Genomic DNA, 24,226 nt, shown 5'->3' on the forward strand with positions numbered 1-24,226 from the left:
ACTTACTTTTATCTTATTCTTTAATCTTTTTGATGTAATAATTCAATTTGAATCAATTCTAGAATTAACTCACATTAACTAGTTATCCTTGGAAAAATACGACTTGGGACTCGTTACTACAATACTTGTCTTAATTTTAATGAATTTCAATCTTTATTAATTTGGAGTGCCACGTGACATGCAAAATGGCCGACAACCAAATTTTGGTGCCGTTGCCAGGGATTGACTAGTAGCGTGTGCGTTTATTTTAGATTGAGCATTGGATGATTTTATTTTGTTAGCATCTTGATTGATATGATTGCTTATTCTTTTTGTATTTTCATGTGGACTTGTTCTTGAATTGTTAAGTGCTTCTTAATGTTCATATTTTCATGTGTTTGAAACTTTATGCTTTTGAGTTTTCTAATATTAATTTTTAGTGTTGTAGTGAAGAACAGGAGATTTCTTTAGCATAGATCCATATTTTCAGAATTTTGGAGGTGGAATGGAGAATCAGTATTTTCAGCCTGAGTATCAATTTTACCCAAACATGGATCAACAAAATAGGTATGAGTCATTTTCTAATGGTTTTAATGCTAATTGAGTGGATAATTCATGTTTCAGGTATGAAAGTGCACAAGGACAATTTATTGAGCCATATCCAGCCTACCCGAATTCATATGGGTTTCAACATCTTTTATGCCACAACCTTATCAACAAAATGACCCTCAGATGGATGAGTCAACATGGAAACTCAGGGAGATTATACAATAAATGAGTGAGCATCAAGAGCAGCAATTCTCAAGGATACAGAACATACAGTTACAATTGGATCAAATTACATCATCCATTAGTCAGTTACAAACACAAAACGCCAGTAAGGAGTTGGATTGTGGAGATCTTGTCAGGCCTGACACTGCATCTACTTCTTCACTAGATTCTTTAAGTACTTTATTGTTGTGATGATGTAGTTGAACATACTTTTGATTCTACTGATGATGTTTCTCTAGATGTTGAGAATGATGCAGGAATTCATTTTGAAGATGATTTAAGTGTAGGGGATTACTTACTGGAAGCATTACCTCATGAATCACCAAGAATTGAGGATGTAAGTGTAGGGACTTGTGCTATGGAGCCAAGCACCCAAGAATCACTACATGAAGTTGAACATTCACCAGAACAAGAGCTTGAGCAATTATTTGATGAAAAGGAGGTAACAATCACCACTCCAGGTACCTTTCAACATGACAAGGTGAGAATTTCTTGTGATTTTTCAGAAAATTTCATAGAGGTACCAGTTGTTGATTTTATTAGATGTGATTCATTTCTTGATAAATTTTTGACCCACACTAATATTCTCCTATTTTCTTTTCATCCCACATGTGTATGGGAGGTTTTGTCTTTTTATGATGTTGTAGGAGAATACAAGCTCCCAGAGTGGATGCTTGAACTGAACCGTCTCCGTCCTCCAGAAAGAATTTTCAAAGGAAAAATGATGAATAAAAAAAATTTGAGTGGAACTTTGATTACTCCACTTCTTGGGTGGCTTCTACTTCTTAATCTTCTTCAACCACCGGGAATTAAAGGGGAGTTGGTTCCAATTTCACTTGCTTTTGTATTTTAATTCATGCTTTGTGTCTAATAAATTCTTTATACGTTCCTTAAGTTTCATACTTTGCATTTGCATTTTCTTTTCATACTTTACATTTAGTTTGGTATACATAGCATGTCTTTTTGAATAAAAGTCTCCATGGAATTTTTCTAGTAATATTTTTAAGATGGTAAAAGTTTCTTTAATTTGATCATCAATATTAGGTCATGTAACATGATTGGATAATCTACTTACATGATTTTGGTTAAAACGGTAGTGGATTCCAATTTGATCAATTGAGCTTGATTGCATGAAAAATACCTAGTGAGGACCACTTTAAGCCTAAACTCTATTGTTTTCTTTATGTGTGACATGCACTCATAGCAATTGAAACTCTAGAACTTGCTTTGCTTCTTTTCAAAGCCACAATGGCATATGTGTGCATGGAAATGAAGGATTTTGTCATTCTTTTTCCCTTATAAATTCTAATTTCTTTCCTCACAATTTTCTTTAAACATTTTTATCTAACATTCTAACTCTTGATCACTTTTGCTTGTTGATCCGGTGGTAAGGATCGGGGGCCCACAGAGGAAGGGGTCAATGACAAGGGAGAGTCAAAGGTTCGGCCGAGCGGGGAGGGAGTCTCCTGGCCGACCGGCCTGAGTAGACCCCGAGCCGGCACGAAGACAGCTCGACCTCCGGTTGAGCTTCCGACGCTCACAAACTCCTTTATAGAGAAACCGCTATGTCGAGTAGCTAAGCTGCTCGGCCAAACTACAGAACAACTAGTCGATGCCCCATCCGAGTATGTGACAGAGCTGTCGTCTCTCCCGGTCCGAGGTGCGTGTATACCCGGGTGCCCGGGGAGCCAAGCGAACAGGCCGACCGACCCAATTTGAGACAAGGGGCTTAGAATAGGACAAAAGGGGCAACTAGTGATATCATTCTCGAGACGTCTGCCGTCGACAAGCAGCATGGTTGGCGGCCGAGCCGTACCAAGGATCGTACGGAGGAAGTTTCCGCTGCCACGACAGAGATATGTCCGGACAATTGCGGTATGACGTCAGGCATGCTTTTCTGACACAACCATTCCAAGGTATGCTTTGAGGAACGTGCACGCCTTGGGAAGCGTGCACGCGCCTCTCCGGGGTCCTATATAAAGACCCCCGGATTTCGATGGAGGTATAATTTTTCTCTTTATCTACTATAGCCACAGTGTCTATTCCGCCTCTGTTTCTTCTTGCCATCGCCTAACTTGAGCGTCGGAGGGTCGTCGCTGGGAACCCCTTCCCGGCCCGACTTTGTTGCAGGTTCATCGGAGGCTTACATCGCTGCGAAGATCACCGGGGAGCAGCCGAGAGCGCCACGCCCCCAGTTTCTAACGACTCAGTGCACGGACAGGATTAAATTAGCGCCGAGTGGCTGATCAAATGGACTAAGTTAGTAGCTCAAAGAATGGTGCAAGGGGTACGACATTCAGCAAGCCTTTACCTCTGGAGCATATCCCCAAAGTAACGGGCAGGTCGAAGTCACCAATCGGGAGATCTTACGAGTTCTCCGGGCCCGGATCGACTATGAAGGTGGCAGTTGGGTAGACGAGCTGCCCGGGGTATTATGGGCGCTCCTAACGACGCCCAAGGAGGGAACAGGAGTGACCCCCTTTCACCTGGTGTACGGGGGAGAATCTATCGTCCCGGTAGAAGTCAGGATAGAATTTGATCGTATCAAAGTCTACGACGAGAACAATACTGAGCGGAGGCATTTGGAGCTGGACTTGGTGGACGAGACATGAGCCAAAGCCGCCATTAGGTTGATGGTGTATAGGCAGAGGATGAAACAAAATTACAATAGACGGGTAATTCCCAGATCTTTTCAGGTCGGCGATCTTGTCTGGAAGAAGGTCAAGCCGGTCGGCGACGTGACCAAGCTGGGAGCTCCTTGGGCCGGGCCTTTCAAGATTATTGAAAAGCTCCATTGGGGCGCCTATTACCTCGAGGATGAAGATGGATGGAAGCTAGAGCGGTCGTGGAGCGCAAATCACCTCCAGCCGTACCGAGTGTTAGCTAGAGCCCTAGAGCCAATCATTTGATGATTGTATTATGGACTCGTTGTATCATATTCTATATAAATAAAGACATTTGATTTTTGGTTATTATACTTACTTGTATTGGTGCCAAATAAACTAAGTATAATAACGTCCTTGATTAGAAGGATCTTACCTATATCAATCGGTTAGCTGAACCGATAGTGAGATGATATAGGGAACACTACTCTTAATCATTCCTAGTCGAGTATTAACATTCAGGAACAATGTTAATGAAATAAGACTAGCATGTAGGTCAACTCGATGACTCGATCTCACAAGTCATGGATATGGAGATATCAAGTTGACACATGGGTATGCATTAGAGAATGTATACTGAATGACCCGCCATGAGAAAGTATCATGGATCGTTATATGAGTGTCATATACTTTCTCATGTGGCTATTAGTATGACTACTAGTCCTTAGACCTAAAGTCACCATGGATCCCTACATAAGGAGTTATGTACTTTGGTTTCGTCAAACGTCACCCGTAACTGGGTAGACTATAAAGGCGATTACTGGGTATGTAATGAATTATGTAGAGGGATGTGAGTGATGTAGATGGGATCTATCCCTCCTATATGACGGGAGCGACATCGATATTCTTGATAGAGTGAGACCACGAAGTGCAGGGTGACAATGGTCAATCATCAAATTAACAATTTAATATTGAAAACTCTCTATTCATAAAAACGATGATGTAGTACGAGTCCCAAGTCGAATCTCACAAGGAAACTAATAGTGGAATGTTTGATCTTAGACTAGAATTATTTTTTTTTTTTAGGTTTTATCCTGATAAAATGAAGGTGTTTAGTGTTGTTTCAAATCCTAACTTAAGAATTCAAATGCAGCTAATAACCTGATCCTAAGTAATGATTAAATCCTAGCTTAAGAGAACTAACATACTCTATGATTTAGAAACTTAAAGAGATACATCAGAATTTAAATTGCAGAAATGAATTTGTGCAGGAACTTGACACAACTACAATTGCAGCGATGGAAAGTGCAAAAACAAAATAAAAATACCCAACTAGAGAAACAAGAGAAACAGAATTTAATTGCAGAAATGACATCTAAAGGAACAAAACTAGAACTACTCGTTCAGATTTAAAGAAACAACAAATTCGATGACAAAATCTAAAGAAAACAAAGATGCAAAAACAATGAACTGCAGAATTCTCATGACTAAAATCTGAAGAGAAGTAAAATAAAACTAAGCAATTCTCTAAAATTGTCAACTACTCCAGATTAAAACGATTCAAGTAATTCTAAACAAGCAAAAACAATTGCAATCAAACAACAACTACTCTTTAATGATAAAACGATAACATTCTTCTCTGAAACAAAGTTAGAAACTAATTACACTAAAAGAAATATGTTGAAATTGCTGTATCAACGAACACAAATAGAAACTAACTAATCCAACATAAACTACTAAAATTACTGCATCTAAAACAAGGATTGTAAACTACTTTCATTAAAAGAAACATGCTAGAAATTCTGCAGTAAAGAACAGGGATTAAAATCTGCAGCAAATACAAAATCAGCAACTCATTACACTAAACAGATTCTATAAATTATTGCATCAAATTCAAAGATTGAAAACTGATTACACTATCAGAAACTTGATGGTATTTCTGCATTACAGAACAGGGATTGAAAGCAAAATTCTGGAAAGAAACTAATCTATGCAATAAACTGTGCTACAAACGAGATCTAGATGTAGCTAAGAACAGTAATGAAATGCAGGATTAAAACTAAACCAATTCCAATCACAACCAATTCTTGAATCACAACTCTTGTCGTCACACAAGAGTCCTCACTTGAAACCTCAAATGCTAAATCCAAAAAAGCAGAAAAAGAACGCAGCTGATCTGTTTTCAGATCTGAACTCCGCTGATCTTGACCAAAGAAACCTCTCTGGAAGAGTACAGGTTCAGATCTGTGTGGAATTGTCGAAATCTGGATCTGAGATTCAGTTCTGTGCTCAGCAATGGCTTGCTGCAGGATGGTGGATGGCGGACTGATGTAAGTCGAAATCCATCATAGAAACCTCTCTGATGTTCCCCGAATACAGAGGATGAACTCCTACTATCATCACCGTTCAAACAGGAGTGGAGATGAAGATCGAATCCCAGCAAAATTTGCCGTCGAGACCTCTCCGGCGAACTTCCAGCTTCAGGAAAAATAGGTCAGCAGCTTCCTTGCATCTTCCTCTATGGATCTGTAGCTCAAGATGAGATTATCACTGGAATCGGGGGCTTGCGCGCGCGCTAACGGAGAAGAAATCGCCGATGGCACGATGAACAGTAGGCGCAGCCACTGTTCATCCGCGATTCTTTTGGGTTTTATACCAAGGTTTGAACCGGGATTTGCATTTGGTTTAGGGCTTAGTTTAGGAGGAAAATTAGGGATTTGATGAGAAGGTTTGACATGGGTTAGCTCAAGAGGAAAGTTCCATTTAATGGATCGGGCCCAATCCAAATTCTTGTAGTCCAATGAGCCTATTCCTTCAAAACAAATAAAGTACCATTATTAGATAGGATTCCACAAGAAATATATAGAAAATGCAACAAGGCTCTAAATAATTCTCGACTCATAAGATATAAGATAAAACAAGAATTCATCATATGAGGAGATGCAAAATACTCAATTAAAGAGCCAAATTTATGCACAAAAATACTAACTATCAACTCCCCCGCACTTAATCTTTTTGCTCGTCCCGGGCAAGTGAACAAACTAAAAACACGACTTAAGTCGCACCCCCCTTTGCCTTCCTTAATCATATTCAGAAGATAGTAAAAAGAAGTCACCTAAAATTATGAAGTTCCAAAGACTCAAGCAATCATGAACTCCATTCTTACTTCGGTTAATCACTCAATGATTTCATCCATCATGAATAAAATGAAAATAATAACACAACTAATTCTCACATGGTATTTTTCAGTGGCTCTCATCCTAATTTCAATTTCATGTAATGGTAGAGATCACTCAAGCTACTTATGGCAAAGGCACTACCATATGCTTGCTCTTCATCTAATTCTCACCTCCATCACAGTTATCAAAATACATTCTTATGAAGGTTCATTAAAAGTAAAAGCGAAAGCAAAAGCAAATGCAATGGAAGCATTAGTATTAGAAAAACCATAAAGAGAACAGAGGTTAAAGTAGAAGTGGAAGACATGGAGTTAGGATGCTATGTGATACTAAATTTCAGCCATGGCTTCCAATTCTGTACTCTTAGTCTTGATCAATGTTTTTGCAGATTTTACTCATGGCAGATACTTCAATTAGCACTTCCTTGTTGGTCTCACTTCCGTTTCCAGCATTCTGCATTTAAATTTGAAAGTTGGCACATTTCCATGCTATATCCTTCATTCCCTCTTTTAATCTGCAGATTCAACAATTTTTCAGAACTTTTTCAATCAAATAAAATAGATTTGGTTCTGCAGATGGCTCCAAAATTTCTTTCACAACATTTGGTCAAGCTGTAATTTGATTCAGCCATTACATGCTATTGATTCCCTTCATTCTGTACCAAAATTGTATCAAAAGTACCTTGAATTCCATCCATTCGGATCAAAGACATCAAAAAGAACTTGTGCACAAAACTGAATATTCTTGAAAAACAAAGTTCAGTTCAGAATTGTAGCTGCAATCCTTGCCATTTTCTTCTTTTTTTTTTTATTGGAATCCTCCTTTGAATTTGATCTACAGCAAGACTTAATCCTATTTTCTGCAAATGACACAAGAATTCAACTCGAATTTTTAATTCCTACTAGCTGCAATTCTATAACAGACACAAACTGCAGAATAAGTTTCAGTTTCCAGTTTTCAACTTGTGTTTCTAGTTTTCATATCTATTTCACCACCTACAAATCATGCAAGTTGTAGAGAGGCAAGATCATCATTTAATCGTACTCAAACAATAGCTGGGTTCTGATTTTCCAGTGATCCAATAGCTCTACACCATATAGCACAGTTTAGTGCCATTCTGAATTTTTCATACAACCCTGACTTTGTACCAACTACACATCATTTAGCTGCCCTAAAATCTCAATTCCTTTTCATCTTACTTCTTGTGATCTCTATTGATGCATACTTCATAGAATTACAAGCTTCAATAATTCTAACTTGTTATAACTTGATCCCCAAATTGGCACAGAAATGACTATTAGCAGAAATTCTGGGCATTCTGTTTAATTGTTCTTAACCTTTCCGAATCTGTTTGAACTTGAATCTTCAAATTCAGTCCGATCAAGCTCAACTAATTGATGTATAAAACTCAGTATGCAGTCTTACACATTCCTGCACATAACATCATATTTCTGCACATCATAGTTAAGAATTATCTGCACCTGTTTCTATCTCAGGACCAACATCCTTGCTCTCTCTTCTCTGATCTTACTTGTCCCATTTCGTTCCATCAGCACTTAAGAATCAATTAAACTGAATATATTTCAACTTCAGCTAACAGCTCTCAGCTTTTGCAACTCTGCACAAATCTGTATTTTTGTGTTTCTGCACAAAACTGAATACATTTCTATTTTTTTTTATCCAATTCTGCACAGATTAGCCTTCATCCAATTTCTCAACTGGCCACTATTTCCTGCACACATGTACTCAGTTTCTTGAGATCAAAATGGACCTGACAAATCTGAAATACCATTTGTTTCTGCATCTTGCAAGGCTTCCCTTGAACGTATCAGTCATTGAAATGCTGCATCAGATTTGTGATACACCTTGATACTAAATTCCAGCTCTGTCTGAAACTTAGGAATTGAAACTGAACACATTTCAACTCCAATTGACAATTCTCAGCTTTTTCATTAACTATCAATATCACCTCTGACTACTGAAAAACATGATGTGCAAACACGAACAGCAGCAACCATTGTATCAGAATTTCAAAACTCAACTTCTACAAATTTCTGCAACCATAAGTTTAAACCAAATGAAGCCATTTCTGAATTCTGCAATTCTAGTTTTCACTTTCAGAAATGGAATTCTACTGTACTTCCTTCCAATGCATTACAACTTCACTGAATGCACAGATTGAACACGAATTCTGCTTCTGCAACCATTTTTTTTTTTTTTTTGCTAATCTGATGTCTTAAACAGTTGACATTCCATTCCAATTTGCTTGAGAATTCCATTCCAATTCTGCACAGATTGAACACGAATTATGCTTCTGCAGCAATTTGGAATTAAGGTTCAGTTTCTGAAAATTTCAGAAACTGTACATCATTTTTCAGCTTCAGCAATTCAGTATCAGCAGAATGTTTTTCATATCAAGTACCAACACTTCATTTCTTCTTCACAAAATGGCAAATTCCAGAATCTGAGTTCTGCTTTTCATCCAAATCTTGATGCTGATTATTCCATAAATTGAAATCATAACTTTCTTCCCTTAAAATAGGTCCTTCATTTGCTGTAAATGATTACTTCTGCTGAATCAAAGACTAAATATCTCAAAAACTAATTATTTCCCCCACACTTAAATTTTTGGCGTCCCGGTCAAAATAAAAGCATCACATAACATCCCTTGTAACCATATCCAAGATAATAAAACAAAGGGAAAGATAAATGATATGATGATTTAGGAAAAGACAATTAGTGATAACTAGTGGGGAATTGGAATAACCTTCATTCAAATGATTTAATCTCTGATCAAGTGGAATATTGAAAAGATTCAAGCAAGTTCTAGAGTGACAAAAACCATCAGTGCATCACACAATTAGGCTAAATCCTCACTAGGCAAGCAAAAGTTATTATCTCAAATTATCAATTAGAATCCATCACTAAATGTTAACCTTACGCAAGCCTAGAATTCATTTATGCAACAAAGACTTGAAACTTCATGCTCAAATGTAACTCAATTTTAAAACCTCTGAAATGATATAAAGAAGTGTAAGGGGGGTACCAATTATTAACCCAAAACTACCAAATTTGATTCAATGATTTTTACAGGGACATGATTCCTAAAATTTGAATTATTATATGTGAAAGTAAAACTACTAAGAAAACTAAGAAGTTAAACCGGCCACCAAATGATGACATCTTATTCACTATGACCGAATTCATTATTAGAAAACATAAAGACTACTAAAACGAACAAGTGAATTATTCATGTAAATATGTAAAGACATTTATATCTTCAAAGACATGAAATAATGAGAAATAACAAGACTTCCCTTTCACATTGAATAGATGGCCTCGGTACTATTCATTTCTTGCATCACCATCCCTTTTGCTCCTTCATGAAATATCTTTAGCCTATGTCCATTCACTTTAAATTTCCGATCAGTAGACTCTTCCTTTATCTCCAAGACTCCATAGGGGAAAATGTTAGTCACACTAAAGGGTCATTCCCAACGAGATTTCAATGTGCCTTTCATCAATTTAAGCCGGGATTTATACAAAAGCACTTTGTCACCAATTTTGAACTCCTTCCCTATAATGTGTTTGTCATGAAAATTCTTGGTCTTTTCTTTGTAGATCCTTGAGTTCTCAAATGCCTCAAGTCTAATCTCTTCAAGTTCTTGGAGTTGTAATTTCCTCTCTTCTCCAGCTATGCTAGCATCAAAATTACAAGCTTTTACTGCCCAAAATGCTCTATGTTCAATTTCCACTGGAAGGTGACAAGCTTTACCATACACCATCCTATATGGAGACATCCCTATGGGTGTTTTGAAAGCTGTCCTGTAAGCCCAAAGTGCATCATTTAATCTCTTACTCCAATCTTTCCTGTCAGGTCTCACTGTTTTCTCCAAAATTGACTTCACTTCTCTATTTGATACCTCGGCTTGTCCATTTGTTTGGGGATGATAGGGAGTGGAAATTCTATGTGAAACTCCATATCTGCTCAGCATAGTCTTCATGCGTCTGTTACAAAAATGTGACCCTTGATCACTGATTATTGCCCTGGGCACGCCAAACCTGCAGAAAATATGTGTCCTGACAAAACTACAAACAACTGAAGAATCATCAGTCCTGGTGGGGATGGCCTCCACCCATTTGGAAACATAATCAACTGCTAGCAAAATATATGAAAATCCAAAAGAGATAGGAAATGGACCCATGAAATCAATGCCCCATACATCAAAGACCTCACAAAATAGCAAAAAATGTTGAGACATTTCATTTCTAGGTCCTATGTTCCCAGTTCGTTGACACCTATCACATGATCTACAAAAAACATAGGCATCACGAAAAAGGGTGGGCCAATACAATCCACACTCCAAAACTTTCCTTGCAGTCCTCTGTGGTCCGAAATGTCCCCCACACTCGAATGAATGACAAAATGTAAGTATCGACTGGAACTCAAAATCAGGTATGCATCTCCTAATAATCTGATCACTACAAAATTTCCACAGATAAGGATCATCCCACACATAATATTTTGAATCACTTTTCAATTTGTCCTTTTGAGCTTTTGAAAATTGTGCAGGAAAAACATTACCTACTAAAAAATTAACCAGATCTGCATACCATGGAGACTCACCATGCACCCTGAAGAGCTGCTCATCTCTAAAATCATCATCAATAACCATGTGGTCCAAATCCCCTTCAATTCTGCTTAAATGATCTGCAACCAAGTTCTCCTTCCCACTCCTATCACGAATCTCCAAATCAAACTCCTGGAGGAGAAGCATCCATCTAATCAATCTGGGCTTAGCATCTGGCTTCTTGAGGAGAAACTTCAACGCTGCATGATTAGAAAATACAACCACGTGAGAACATAATAAATATGATCTGAATTTATCTAAAGCAAAAACAATGGCAAGAAGCTCTTTTTCTGTCGTGGTGTAATTTGCTTGAGCCGAATCCAGGGTCTTTGATGCATAGCAGATCACATGCGGTGCTCCCTCTACTCTCTGTGCAAGTACTGCCCCTATGGCAAAATTTGAAGCATCACACATCAGCTCAAAAGGTAAAGCCCAATCTGGTGGCCTGATGATAGGTGCAGAAATCAAAGCCTCCTTCAATCTCTGAAAAGCTTCCTTACACCTCTGATCAAACTGAAACTCCACATCTTTTTGAAGCAACTGAGACAGTGGAAGAGCAATCTTACTGAAGTCCCTAATAAATCTCCTGTAGAATCCTGCATGGCCAAGAAAAGCTCGAACATCCCGCACGCATGCGGGGTAAGATAAAGAAGATATAGCGCTAACTTTAGCAGGATCTACCTCAATACCTCTCTTAGAGACTATGTGTCCTAAAACAATACCATGCTCAACCATAAAATGACATTTTTCAAAATTAAGTACCAAGTCAGTCTCAATGCATCTATCTAAAACCCTAGACAAATTTTCTAGACATGCATTAAATGATGAACCATATACAGAAAAATCATCCATGAAAACTTCCATGCAATGCTCTAATAAATCACCAAAAATACTTACCATGCATCGCTGAAAAGTTCTTGGAGCGTTGCATAATCCAAATGGCATCCGTCTGTAGGCAAATGTACCGAAAGGACAAGTGAAGGTGGTCTTCTCCTGATCCTCTGGATCGATGCAAATATGAAAATATCCCGTGAAACCATCTAGGAAGCAATAATGTGACTTGCCCGCTAGTCTTTCCAACATCTGATCAATAAAAGGTAGGGGGTAGTGGTCCTTTCTGCTTGCTTGGTTCAGTTTCCTATAGTCCACACAAACTCTCCAAGAATTCTTCACTCTGGTGGGCACTACCTCATTCTCTTCATTAGTCACAACTGTCACCCCTGATTTCTTTGGAACCACATGGATAAGACTTACCCACTTACTATCAGAAATAGGGTAAATGATACCTGCCTGTAGAAGTCTAGTCACCTCTTTCTTTACCACATCAAGGATCAGCGGGTTAAGTCTCCTCTGGGGTTGTCTCACTGGTTTCACATCCTCCTCCAAGTAAATCCTGTGCATGCAAATAGAAGGACTAATACCAGGAATATCTGCTAAAGTCCATCCAATGGCCTTCCTGTGCTGCCTCAAAATCTCTAATAATCTGCTTTCTTGTTCTGGTTCTAGATTCTGGGCTATGATGACAAGTAGCTGCTGGTTCTCTCCTAAATAAGCATACTTCAAATGTGGCGGTAATTGCTTCAACTCATCCTGTGTCTGGTCAACTGAAAGCGATCCTAGGGGTAATGCTTCTCCTAAGCAATCCCCTACACATAATTTCTCTTCTCTGGGCGATCCTAGGGATAGAGCTTCTCCTAAGCAATCCCCTACGCATAAATTATCTTTCTCACTCGGATATACTCCACAAGACTCATCATCCACTCCCAAGGCTGAAATATCCTCCTCTTCTGAAAACAAAAAATCACCTATACCACCCTCTGCAAGATCCGAGTCAGAATCAATCACTGAAAAGAAATTTATACTGTCCACTCCTCCGAAATATCCAAACTAAGAATTGAATGATCCTCTCTAGGATGCTTCATGGCGTCAAGAATACTGAATCGGACCACTGTGTCTCCTATCTCCATAGAAAGTGTGCCCGCATGAACATCAATCTTGGTCCTTGCAGTCTTCAAAAATGGTCGTCCAAGAATGAGTGGAGATCTACTGGCCAGATAGTCTCCCTCCATATCAAGGATATAAAAATCTGCAGGAAAGATAAGTTCTCTCACCTTAACCAATACATCTTCAATAACTCCAGCTGGGTGAGTCTGACTGCGGTCAGCTAACTGAATGACTACTCCTGTAGGTTGTAATGGTCCAATCCCTAATGTCTGAAAAACTGATTTTGGCATCACATTAATTGAAGCTCCCAAATCCAGCATGGCATCTTTAAACAAATTACTCCCAATCTCACAAGGAACTGTAAAAACTCCAGGATCTTCGCATTTCTGAGGAACTGTTTGAAGAAGTGCAGACACATTCTTTCCCATGCTAATTAACTCATTCCCCTTCAATTTCTTCTTGTGCACACAAAGATCCTTCAAAACTTTTGCATATTTTGGAATTTGCTTGATCATTGTGAGTAACGGAACATTTACTTCCACCTTGCTGAATAAATCCACAAGCTCTTGGAACTCCTTTGCTTTCTCTTCCTCTACATTCTTCCTTGGTTGAACTTTGCGTTGAGGGAAAGGCAATGGAATGCTCTGCTCTGAATTCTGAAATCCTGCATTTCCAGATTTGCTACTTTCTGAAGTTGTTGCTGCTGGAAACTGCCCATTTTGAGAAAACTTGCTGGAAATTTCTGGAATGCAACTATTTCTTCCTTGTTCACACTCCATATCCATTGGATCAATGCAAATTGGGGTAGAACTTGAAGTTGGCACATTCTGCATTTCTGAAAATTCTTCATTGCTAGAACTGGATGGCTGGATTTGTGGAAAATTTTCAACAGCAGCTCTTCCTCTTGAAGATTCTGAAACTTTTCTCCCACTCCTTAAAGTTAATGCACTAACGTTCCCTTTAGGATTCGAAATTGTTTGAGATGGCAATTGACTCGATCCCTGAGCTTGAATCTGATTAATGCTAGAAGCCAATTGCCCAATCTGCCTTTCCTGATTTTGTTGCTGCTGAAGAATTTGCTGCATTAATTCCTCTAATCTAGCTTGCTGTGGATCTGAATTTGAAACATTATTGGAACCTCCTTGAGTTAAACTCATCTTTGTAGGTGCTGGAAGTGCTGGAATTGCTTGCTGGAAATTCTGATTTTGATATTGATAATGCTGATTATGATTCTGAAATTGGTGATAAGGCTGATACGATTGCTGATATTGATTTGCAGGTTGGTAATGATGCTGAAAACCTTGTTGGAAATTCTGATTATGCTGCTGGAAACCTTGCTGAGGTTGCTGGAAATTGCTGGAATTGTGGCTGAAATGCTGATTTGAAGATGGATGTTGATAGAATATGAATTGCCATACTTCAAATTTGGATGATCTTTCCAACCCGGATTATATGTAGATGAATACGGGTCATGTTTTTGTTGGAACTGAGCTCTAGAGAATGCTGCCAAAGATTCATCTTGAATGAGATTTGGACAAAGTTCTGAAAGGTGATCTTGACTCGAACAAATGCCACAAACTATGCTTTGTTTACATGGAAATTGCATATTCGGCACAACAGAAGGTTGAGTAGCATTGTTCAAAGCTAATTGTTTCACCAAGGTCGTTAATTCCATCAATGAATTCTTTATCTCCTTTTGTTCATTAGAAACCATTTACACTTCACCAACTCCTCTAGTAGTGAGTGCTCTACTTCCAAATTGCTGTGAATTTTCAGCCATGTTCGAAATTAGCTCCCGTGCTTGCTCTGGAGTTTTGTTCACTAAAGCTCCTCCGGCTGCTGCATCTATCATACTTCTGTCCATAGGTAATAAATCCTCATAGAAGTATTGGACTAGTAACTGCTCACTGATTTGGTGTTGAGGACAACTTGAACATAATTTCTTAAATCTCTCCCAATAGTCATATAATGTCTCTCCCACCACTTGCTGAATCCCACAGATGCTTTTCCTAATAGTTACAGTCCTTGAGGCTGGAAAGAATTTCTCCAAGAAAGCCTTCTTCATATCAATCCATGAAGTAATAAATCCCGGTGGCAAATAATACAACCAATCTTTTGCTACTCCAGTAAGTGAAAATGGAAAAGCCCTTAGCTTGATATCCTCTTTTGAAATTCCTGGTGGCTTCATGGTTGAACAAACCACATGGAATTCATGCAAATGTCTGTTTGGGTCTTCTCCAGATAATCCTTGATATTTGGGAAGCAAATGAATCAACCCTGATCTCAGCTCAAAATCACCAGCTAAAGTTGGGTAAGTGATACATGAATACTTGAAAGCCTCATCAGGAGCTGCAAGCTCCTTCATTGTCCTACTATGATCAGCCATGGGGGTATCTGAAGATGATAAAGAACTTCCTGAGTCCTCTGAAATTTTCTCCTGAATTCTCAAAGCTCTGAAGGTCCTTTCAATTTTCGGATCAATATCAAGTAACTTATCACATGAAGACCTGGTCACTACCAAAAATCAATAATTAGAACAAAAGTGGATAGACAATAAAATCAAGAAAGTGAAAACAAAGAAAAGATAAACTATGCACAATCTAAAAACAAACAAACTCTACTAGCTTCCCCGGCAACGGCGCCAAAATTTGACAATGGTCAATCATCAAATTAACAATTTAATATCAAAAACTCTCTATTCATAAAAACGATGATGTAGTACGAGTCCCAAGTCGAATCTCACAAGGAAACTAATAGTGGAATGTTTGATCTTAGACTAGAATTATTATTTTTTTTTTTAGGTTTTCTCCTGATAAAATGAAGGTGTTTAGTGTTGTTTCAAATCCTAACTTAAGAATTCAAATGCAGCTAATAACCTGATCCTAAGTAATGATTAAATCCTAGCTTAAGAGAACTAACATACTCTATGATTTAGAAACTTAAAGAGATACATCAGAATTTAAATTGCAGAAATGAATTTGTGCAGGAACTTGACACAACTACAATTGCAGCGATGGAAAGTGCAAAAACAAAATAAAAATACCCAACTAGAGAAACAAGAGAAATAGAATTTAATTGCAGAAACGACATCTAAAGGAACAAAACTAGAACTACTCGTTCAGATTTAAAGAAACAACAAATTCGATGACAAAATCTAAAGAAAACAAAGATGCAAAAACAATGAACTGCAGAATTCTCATGACTAAAATCTGAAGAGAAGTAAAATAAAACTAAGCAATTCTCTAAAATTGTCAACTACTCCAGATTAAAATGATTCAAGTAATTCTAAACAAGCAAAAACAATTGCAATCAAACAACAACTACTCTTTAATGATAAAACGATAACATTCTTCTCTGAAACAAAGTTAGAAACTAATTACACTAAAAGAAATCTGTTGAAATTGCTGTATCAACGAACACAAATAGAAACTAACTAATCCAACATAAACTACTGAAATTACTGCATCTAAAACAAGGATTGTAAACTACTTTCATTAAAAGAAACATGCTAGAAATTCTGCAGCAAAGAACAGGGATTAAAATCTGCAGCAAATACAAAATCAGCAACTCATTACACTAAACAGATTCTATAAATTACTGCATCAAATTCAAAGATTGAAAACTGATTACACTATCAGAAACTTGATGGTATTTCTGCATTACAGAACAGGGATTGAAAGCAAAATTCTGGAAAGAAACTAATCTATGCAATAAACTGTGCTACAAACGAGATCTAGATGTAGCTAAGAACAGTAATGAAATGCAGGATTAAAACTAAACCAATTCCAATCACAACCAATTCTTGAATCACAACTCTTGTCGTCACACAAGAGTCCTCACTTGAAACCTCAAATGCTAAATCCAGAAAAGCAGAAAAAGAACACAGCTGATCTGTTTTCAGATCTGAACTCCGCTGATCTTGACCAAAGAAACCTCTCTGGAAGAGTACAGGTTCAGATCTGTGTGGAATTGTCGAAATCTGGATCTGAGATTCAGTTCTGTGCTCAGCAACGGCTTGCTGCAGGATGGTGGATGGCGGACTGATGTAAGTCGAAATCCATCAGAGAAACCTCTCTGATGTTCCCCGAATACAGAGGATGAACTCCTGCTATCATCACCGTTCAAACAGGAGTGGAGATGAAGATCGAATCCATCAAAATTTGCCGTCGAGACCTCTCCGGCGAACTTCCAGCTTCAGGAAAAATAGGTCAGCAGCTTCCTTGCATCTTCCTCTATGGATCTGTAGCTCAAGATGAGATTATCACAGGAATCGGGGGCTTGCGCGCGCGCTAACGGAGAAGAAATCGCCGATGGCACGATGAACAGTAGGCGCAGCCACTGTTCATCCGCGATTCTTTTGGGTTTTATACCAAGGTTTGAACCGAGATTTGTATTTGGTTTAGGGCTTAGTTTAGGAGGAAAATTAGGGATTTGATGAGAAGGTTTGACATGGGTTAGCTCAAGAGGAAAGCTCCATTTAATGGATCGGGCCCAATCCAAATTCTTGTAGTCCAATGAGCCTATTCCTTCAAAACAAATAAAGTACCATTATTAGATAGGATTCCACAAGAAATATATAGAAAATGCAACAAGGCTCTAAATAATTCTCGACTCATAAGATATAAGATAAAACAAGAATTCATCATATGAGGAGATGCAAAATACTCAATTAAAGAGCCAAATTTATGCACAAAAATACTAACTATCACATGGCCATGCCCAAATGAATCAATATGAGATATTGAGCTCATTCGATTTAGTAAGTCTACTTGGAGTTCAAGATTTAGATTGGTCAGAGGATGACACGGTCTATGCCTCACATTGATCAATCTAGATGTCTAGGATAGAAGGACACTTGTCATATATTGTGAGGAGTCACAATTAGTAGTCATAAGGTGATGTTAGATCTCAACATTCTTGTAACTTGGGTAGTAATGATGTATTGCTAGATACCGCTCATTACTTATGGTCCTAAATGGGTTTAAGGGCATTGCCAACGTTACAAGAACCTATTGGGTCACACACAAAGAACAAGTGGATGGAGATTAGGTTCATATGATGAACCAAGAGGATTAGATTCATGTGATGAATCAAATTGGATTAAGAGTAATCCTAATTGGGCTAATTGAGTTGGACTCAAGTTGATTCATGTGTTCAATGAGTCTAATTTAGATTATGACTCATTGAATCAATTTAATTAAATGAATTAGATTCATTATATTAAATTGGTTTGAATTAAATGGTTGGATTAGATCAACCATGAGACAGATTAAGTCAAGTTTGACTTGACTTGAGAGGAAGAGGAAGAGTAAAGTTTGATTTGACTATTTGCCACACCATTAGTGATTTGGCATTAGGAGGACTAATGATGATGTGCCACATCATCAAAGTGTGCCACCTCATGGGGGTTACAAATCTATTCTCTTTAATGACCACATTTAATGAGAATGGGGGTTACCTTTTTGGTTTTGAATGAGAATGAATTTTTCATTCACTCACATTCACATCATCTTCTTCCTCAAGCTCTCTTTTTGCTCCTTCTCTTCTCTTGGTCGTGGGTTTCAAGCAAGGGGGAAGAAAGGAGAGTGAGTCTAATCCAAGAAGAAAGGTTAGTGAAAGTCACATAGAGATTTTTTAGAGGAGTGTGTTCTCTTCTTTTCTTTTCTTCTTCTTCCAATCCCATCCGAGAGCATCAAGAAGTGCTAGCACACTTGTGGTGTTCTCTTCTCCATCCTTGTGTGTTAGAGAACACATCTTGTTCGTGTGGATACTTCTAGAGGATTGTCTACGTTGACAATCTTGAGATCCGGCACTTCCTTGGACGAGCGGGATTCGAAAAGGGCACGCATCAAGGGTAGCCTTCTAAACATGTAGATCTAAGTGTAGATCTAGTTAGTAAATTCGTACATGTAAAATTTTTGTTCTATACTCTTCGCACGGATCCGTTGGCTAGGGAGTTTCGGGGTTTCCGCGGCCCGAAAAACCCAATAGTGGTATCAGAGCCACGTGCGAAGACATGTACGAATTTATTTTGTATTTTTATGAAAAATATAGTTTCTGTGAATTTCTGTAATTTCATGAATTTTATAGTTTTAAAGGGTATTTTTCTCGTAGAAGCGGAGCACAAGTGTTTAGACACTTGTAGGCTTCGACTACCGAGAAGATTTTTCCGTAACGGCAATGTTTTGACCCAAAACCTTTTGGGACAGTGGGCTAAGGCGCTGTAGGATCGCTTAGGAGCAACTCGTGATGGTTAGATCGCGGGTAGGGGTACTGCCCCTAACCCCGCAAGGGGATTTGCTCCGCGATTGCGCCCGAAATCGCTAATCGGGACCGCCAGGAAAAATTTACTCATAAAATTGTAAAAATTATGAAAAATTACAGAAAATTATGAAAAATATATAATTTAGAATTATATATTATTTTTGTGATAATCATGGCCCAAAAAGACCCAATATGATTGGATTTGTATTGTAATTTATAATACGGCCTGCGTGCCGTCATGTGTTTGTATGTGCTGTATTTGATACGCGACCTGCGCGTCGTGCCTCCCTATTTATATTCTGGTTGTAAATTAGATTTAGACTCGAATGTAACTCGAGTTTCAAAATTGTAATGTAAATTTTGAAGCGGTGGAAGGTCCACTCAAGACGGAGTTACGAGGAAGGCGCGAGCAACACAAGGTGGTCAAAAGGAAGGCGCTTGAGAAGCTGTTGACCTTAGGTTGACCATCCGATCTTCTCATTGGCTTGAGAAGATCGTAGTAGGGCCATGACATAATCACAAAAATTATTTAATTAATTGCTTATGTGTGTATGTGATGCATGCTAGTAAAATAGTAATTAATTAGTTCCTGACGATTAGATTAGATCTAAATCGTGCACAAGATGCACCCTTACGATTAGATTAGATCTACATCGTGTACAAGATGCACCCTATCGATTAGATTAGATCTATATAGAGTATATGATACAACATCGACATTTAGATTAGATCTAAATCACGACAACTCAAAATGCCTACCGTGTCGTGATACCTACTACTACCTCGATCACATGTCGTTGTTGAATCTGCCAAAGCAGAGCAACACATATTATCTTGGTAGGGTACGGAGGGACAATCTTGGTCCCGCCTATCAACGCATGGGTGAGTACAACTCAATTAGATTGAGTAACTAGTTAACTCAATTGGATTGATTACAACTATAGACATTTTCCAACGGTTGGAAAGATAGGACATAGATCCCATTTATATTAATTCTTGGGCGTATTAGCCAAAGCTAACTCAAGTTTTAATATAACTGCCGATAATGATCCTATAAACAAGAGTTGCATAGAGATGTAATTGGTAAATCGTTACCTACCGATCATACTAAATCTTGGGCGTATTAGCCAAAGCTAACTCAAGGGTTAGTATGATGTGGATCTTGTCCCACATGAATTATAGAATTCAGTGGGAGAATCATTTAGTTAAAGACCTAATTAAATGATTTAAAAAGAATATGATATTTATTTTTTGCATTTTTCTGTTATAGAATTGACATGACGTCAAACACGAACATCTTCTCTCTGCGTTCTGTCCTTAAGAAGGACAAGCTCAACGGAGCAAATTTCCTGGACTGGTATAGGAATCTGAGAATAGTTCTCACTCAGGAACGTAAACTGTACGTTTTGGAGCAGCCCATTCCGGAGGCACCTCCTACCACTGCCACGCGAGCTGACAAAGATGCTTATAAGAAACATCAAGATGACGCATTAGATGTGTCCTGTCTTATGCTCGCGACCATGAACTCTGAGCTTCAGATGCAACATGAGTTGATGAGTGCTTATGATATGGTTGAACATCTTTGTCACCTATATCAAGGACAAGCAAGGCATTGGAAGAGGAACTCCAAAGAATACCTGGAAGATCTTAAGAAGAAGAGAAATAAGATTTCTACTTCAGGTATACATGTTATAGAAGTCAACCTCTCTATTTCTTCATCGTGGGTATTAGATACCGGATGTGCTTCGCACATTTGTACTAATGTACAAGCGCTGAGAAATAGCAGGGCATTGACGAAGGGTGAGATAGACCTACGAGTAGGCAATGGAGCACGGGTTGCTGCTGTTGCTGTAGGAACTTATCATCTATCTCTGCCCTCTGGGCTTGTACTAGAATTAGATGATTGTTGTTATGTGCCTGCATTAACTAAGAACATTATATCAGTTTCTTGTTTGGACAAGAAAGGTTTCTCGTTTACAAAAAAGAACAAATGTTGTTCCGTCTATTTAAACGATATGTTCTATTGTAATGCACCTATGATAAACGAACTCTATATTCTAGATCTTGAAAGCCCTATTTATAACATAAATACCAAGAGGTTCAAGTCAAATGACCTAAACCAAACATATCTCTGGCACTGTCGCTTAGGTCATATAAATGACAAGCGCTTATCCCAGCTCTATAAGAATGGTTTGCTGGACTCATTTGATTTTGAATCTTATGAGACGTGCGAGTCATGCCTACTAGGCAAGATGACCAAGACACCCTTTAGTGGGCACAGTGAAAGAGCGACTGATTTGTTAGGACTTATACATAGTGATGTATGTGGCCCTTTCAATGTCGCGGCTAGAGGCGGTTATAGGTACTTCATCACATTTACTGATGACTTCAGTAGATATGGTTATGTGTACTTGATGACACATAAGTCTGAATCCTTTGAAAAGTTCAAAGAATTCAAGAATGAAGTACAGAACCAGCTTGGCAAGAGTATTAAGATACTTCGATCAGATCGAGGTGGAGAATACCTTAGCCATAAGTTTCATGACTACCTAGCTGAGTGTGGGATTCTATCCCAACTCACTCCTCCTGGAACACCACAGTGGAATGGTGTATCCGAAAGGAGGAATCGTACCCTATTAGATTTGGTACGATCTATGATGAGTCACACAGATCTTCCAACATACCTTTGGGGCTATGCTCTAGACACGGCAGCTTTTATACTCAACCGAGTTCCATCCAAGGCCGTGATAAAGACACCATATAGGATATGGTGTCTTATCATGATTGGATGGGGTTGTGAGGCTTACGTTCGACGTCAAGTCTCAGACAAGTTAGGACCCAAATTCGACAAGTGCTACTTTATTGGATATCCCAAGGAAACTAAGGAATATTACTTCTACATTCCCAGTCAGCACAAGATAGTTGTGGCAAAGACTGGAGTCTTTCTAGAAAGGACTTTGTTTCTAGAGAGACTAGTGGGAGTACGTTCGATCTTGAAGAAGTTCAAGATGCGGATCCTAGCACTGAAGCCTCGATAGAAGTTGAACTTGAACCACAAAGTGTTGTGGATGATGTTGTTCCACAAAGAGTTGAGGAACAACAACCAATTCAAGTAGACATACCTCTTCACAGGTTTGATAGGGTACGTCGTCAGCCTGAGAGATACTCATTTCTCTTGTCTGACCATGATGACGTTGTGCTCACAGAGGATGAGCCTACCACCTATCAGGAAGCTGTGATGAGACCAGATTCTAAGAAATGGCTAGAAGCCATGAGATCCGAAATGGAATCCATGTACACCAACCAAGTATGGACTTTGGTTGATCCACCTGAAGGGGTAAAACCCATAGGGTGTAGGTGGGTCTTTAAGAGAAAGACTGACATGGATGGACTTATGTATAAGGGTTGCTTGGTAGCTAAAGGTTTCAAGCAGATTCATGGTATTGACTATGATGAAACCTTTTCACCAGTAGCGATGTTTAAGTCCATTCGGATCATGCTTGCTATTTCAGCTTACCACGATTACGTGATCTGGCAGATGGATGTCAAAACCATGTTTCTGAATGGAAACCTACTCGAGGATGTGTACATGACACAACCTGAGGGTTTTGTAGATCCAAAGCATACTAGCAGAGTATGCAAGATGCATAGGTCCATTTATGAACTAAAGCAAGCTTCTTGGAGCTGGAATCTTCGATTCGATGATGCAATTAAACATTTTGGTTTCATCAAGAATGAAGATGAACCTTGTGTCTACAAGAAGGTTGTAGGGGGTATAGTTGTCTTCCTCATATTGTATGTGGATGACATACTGCTCATTGGGAAAGACATCCCTTTGCTACAGTCTGTCAAGACTTGGCTAGGGACATGTTTCTCAATGAAGGACTTAGGTGAAACATCCCGCATTCTAGGGATACAGATCTATAGAGATAGATCTAAGAGATTGCTTGGCCTAAGTCAGAGTACATATATTGACAAGGTACTCCTTCGGTTTGCCATGCAGCACTCCAAGAAGGGATTTCTGCCAATGTGACATGACGTGAGTCTTTCGAAGACTCAGGACCCCTCTTCTAGAGAGGAGAGAGACCGCATGGATCATATCCCTTATGCTTCAGCCATAGGATCTATCATGTACGCCATGCTATGTACTCGACCTGATGTCTCGTATGCTTTGAGCATGAAGAGAAGATACCAGTCAGATCCAGGTGAAAGTCACTGGACAGCGGTCAAGAATATTCTTAAGTACTTAAGAAGGACTAAAGAATATTTCTTGATATATGGAGGCGATGATGAGCTAGCTGTAAAGGGTTACAGTGATGCTAGCTTCCAGACCGACCAGGATGATTACTGATCGCAGTCAGGGTTCGTATTTTGCATTAATGGTGGTGCTGTCAGCTGGAAGAGTTCGAAGCAGGACACAGTAGCTGATTCTACAACAGAGGCCGAGTACATTGCTGCATCAGAGGTAGCAAAGGAGGCGATTTGGATTCGCAAGTTCATCACTGAACTTGGGGTGGTTCCTAGCATTGCTGACCCTATTGAGCTCTATTGTAACAACAATGGAGCTATAACACAGGCGAAGGAACCTCGCTCACACCAGCGGACCAAACACATACTACGGCGCTTCCATCTCATTTGAGAGATTATCGAGAGAGGAGATGTGAAGATTTGCAGAGTACCCACAGAGGCTAACATCGCAGATCCCTTGACCAAGGCTTTGGCACAGAGGAAGCATGATGGTCACACTAGGTCATTGGGGCTTAGAGCCTACACTGATTGACACTAGTGCTAGTGGGAGATTGTTAGCTAGAGCCCTAGAGCCAATCATTTGATGATTGTATTATAGACTTGTTGT

The 24,226-nt window shown here is 38.9% G+C and overlaps 1 protein-coding gene across 1 annotated transcript; it reads right to left on the reverse strand.

Annotated features, from left to right (window-relative positions):
- Positions 1 to 5,245: 5,245 nt before the first annotated feature.
- LOC121997239 lies at positions 5,246 to 14,821 on the reverse strand. Its single transcript, XM_042551560.1, has 4 exons — positions 14,408 to 14,821; positions 13,100 to 14,306; positions 11,160 to 12,980; positions 5,246 to 6,165 (listed from the first exon to the last, which is right to left on the reverse strand). The coding sequence occupies exons 1-4, from the start codon at positions 14,819 to 14,821 to the stop codon at positions 5,834 to 5,836; spliced, it is 3,774 nt and encodes a 1,257-aa protein (XP_042407494.1). The 3' UTR covers positions 5,246 to 5,833.
- Between the last annotated feature and the right edge of the window lie 9,405 nt (positions 14,822 to 24,226).

The sequence above is a fragment of the Zingiber officinale genome, chromosome 1A (assembly GCF_018446385.1).
Source record: "Zingiber officinale cultivar Zhangliang chromosome 1A, Zo_v1.1, whole genome shotgun sequence".
NCBI lineage: Eukaryota > Viridiplantae > Streptophyta > Magnoliopsida > Zingiberales > Zingiberaceae > Zingiber > Zingiber officinale.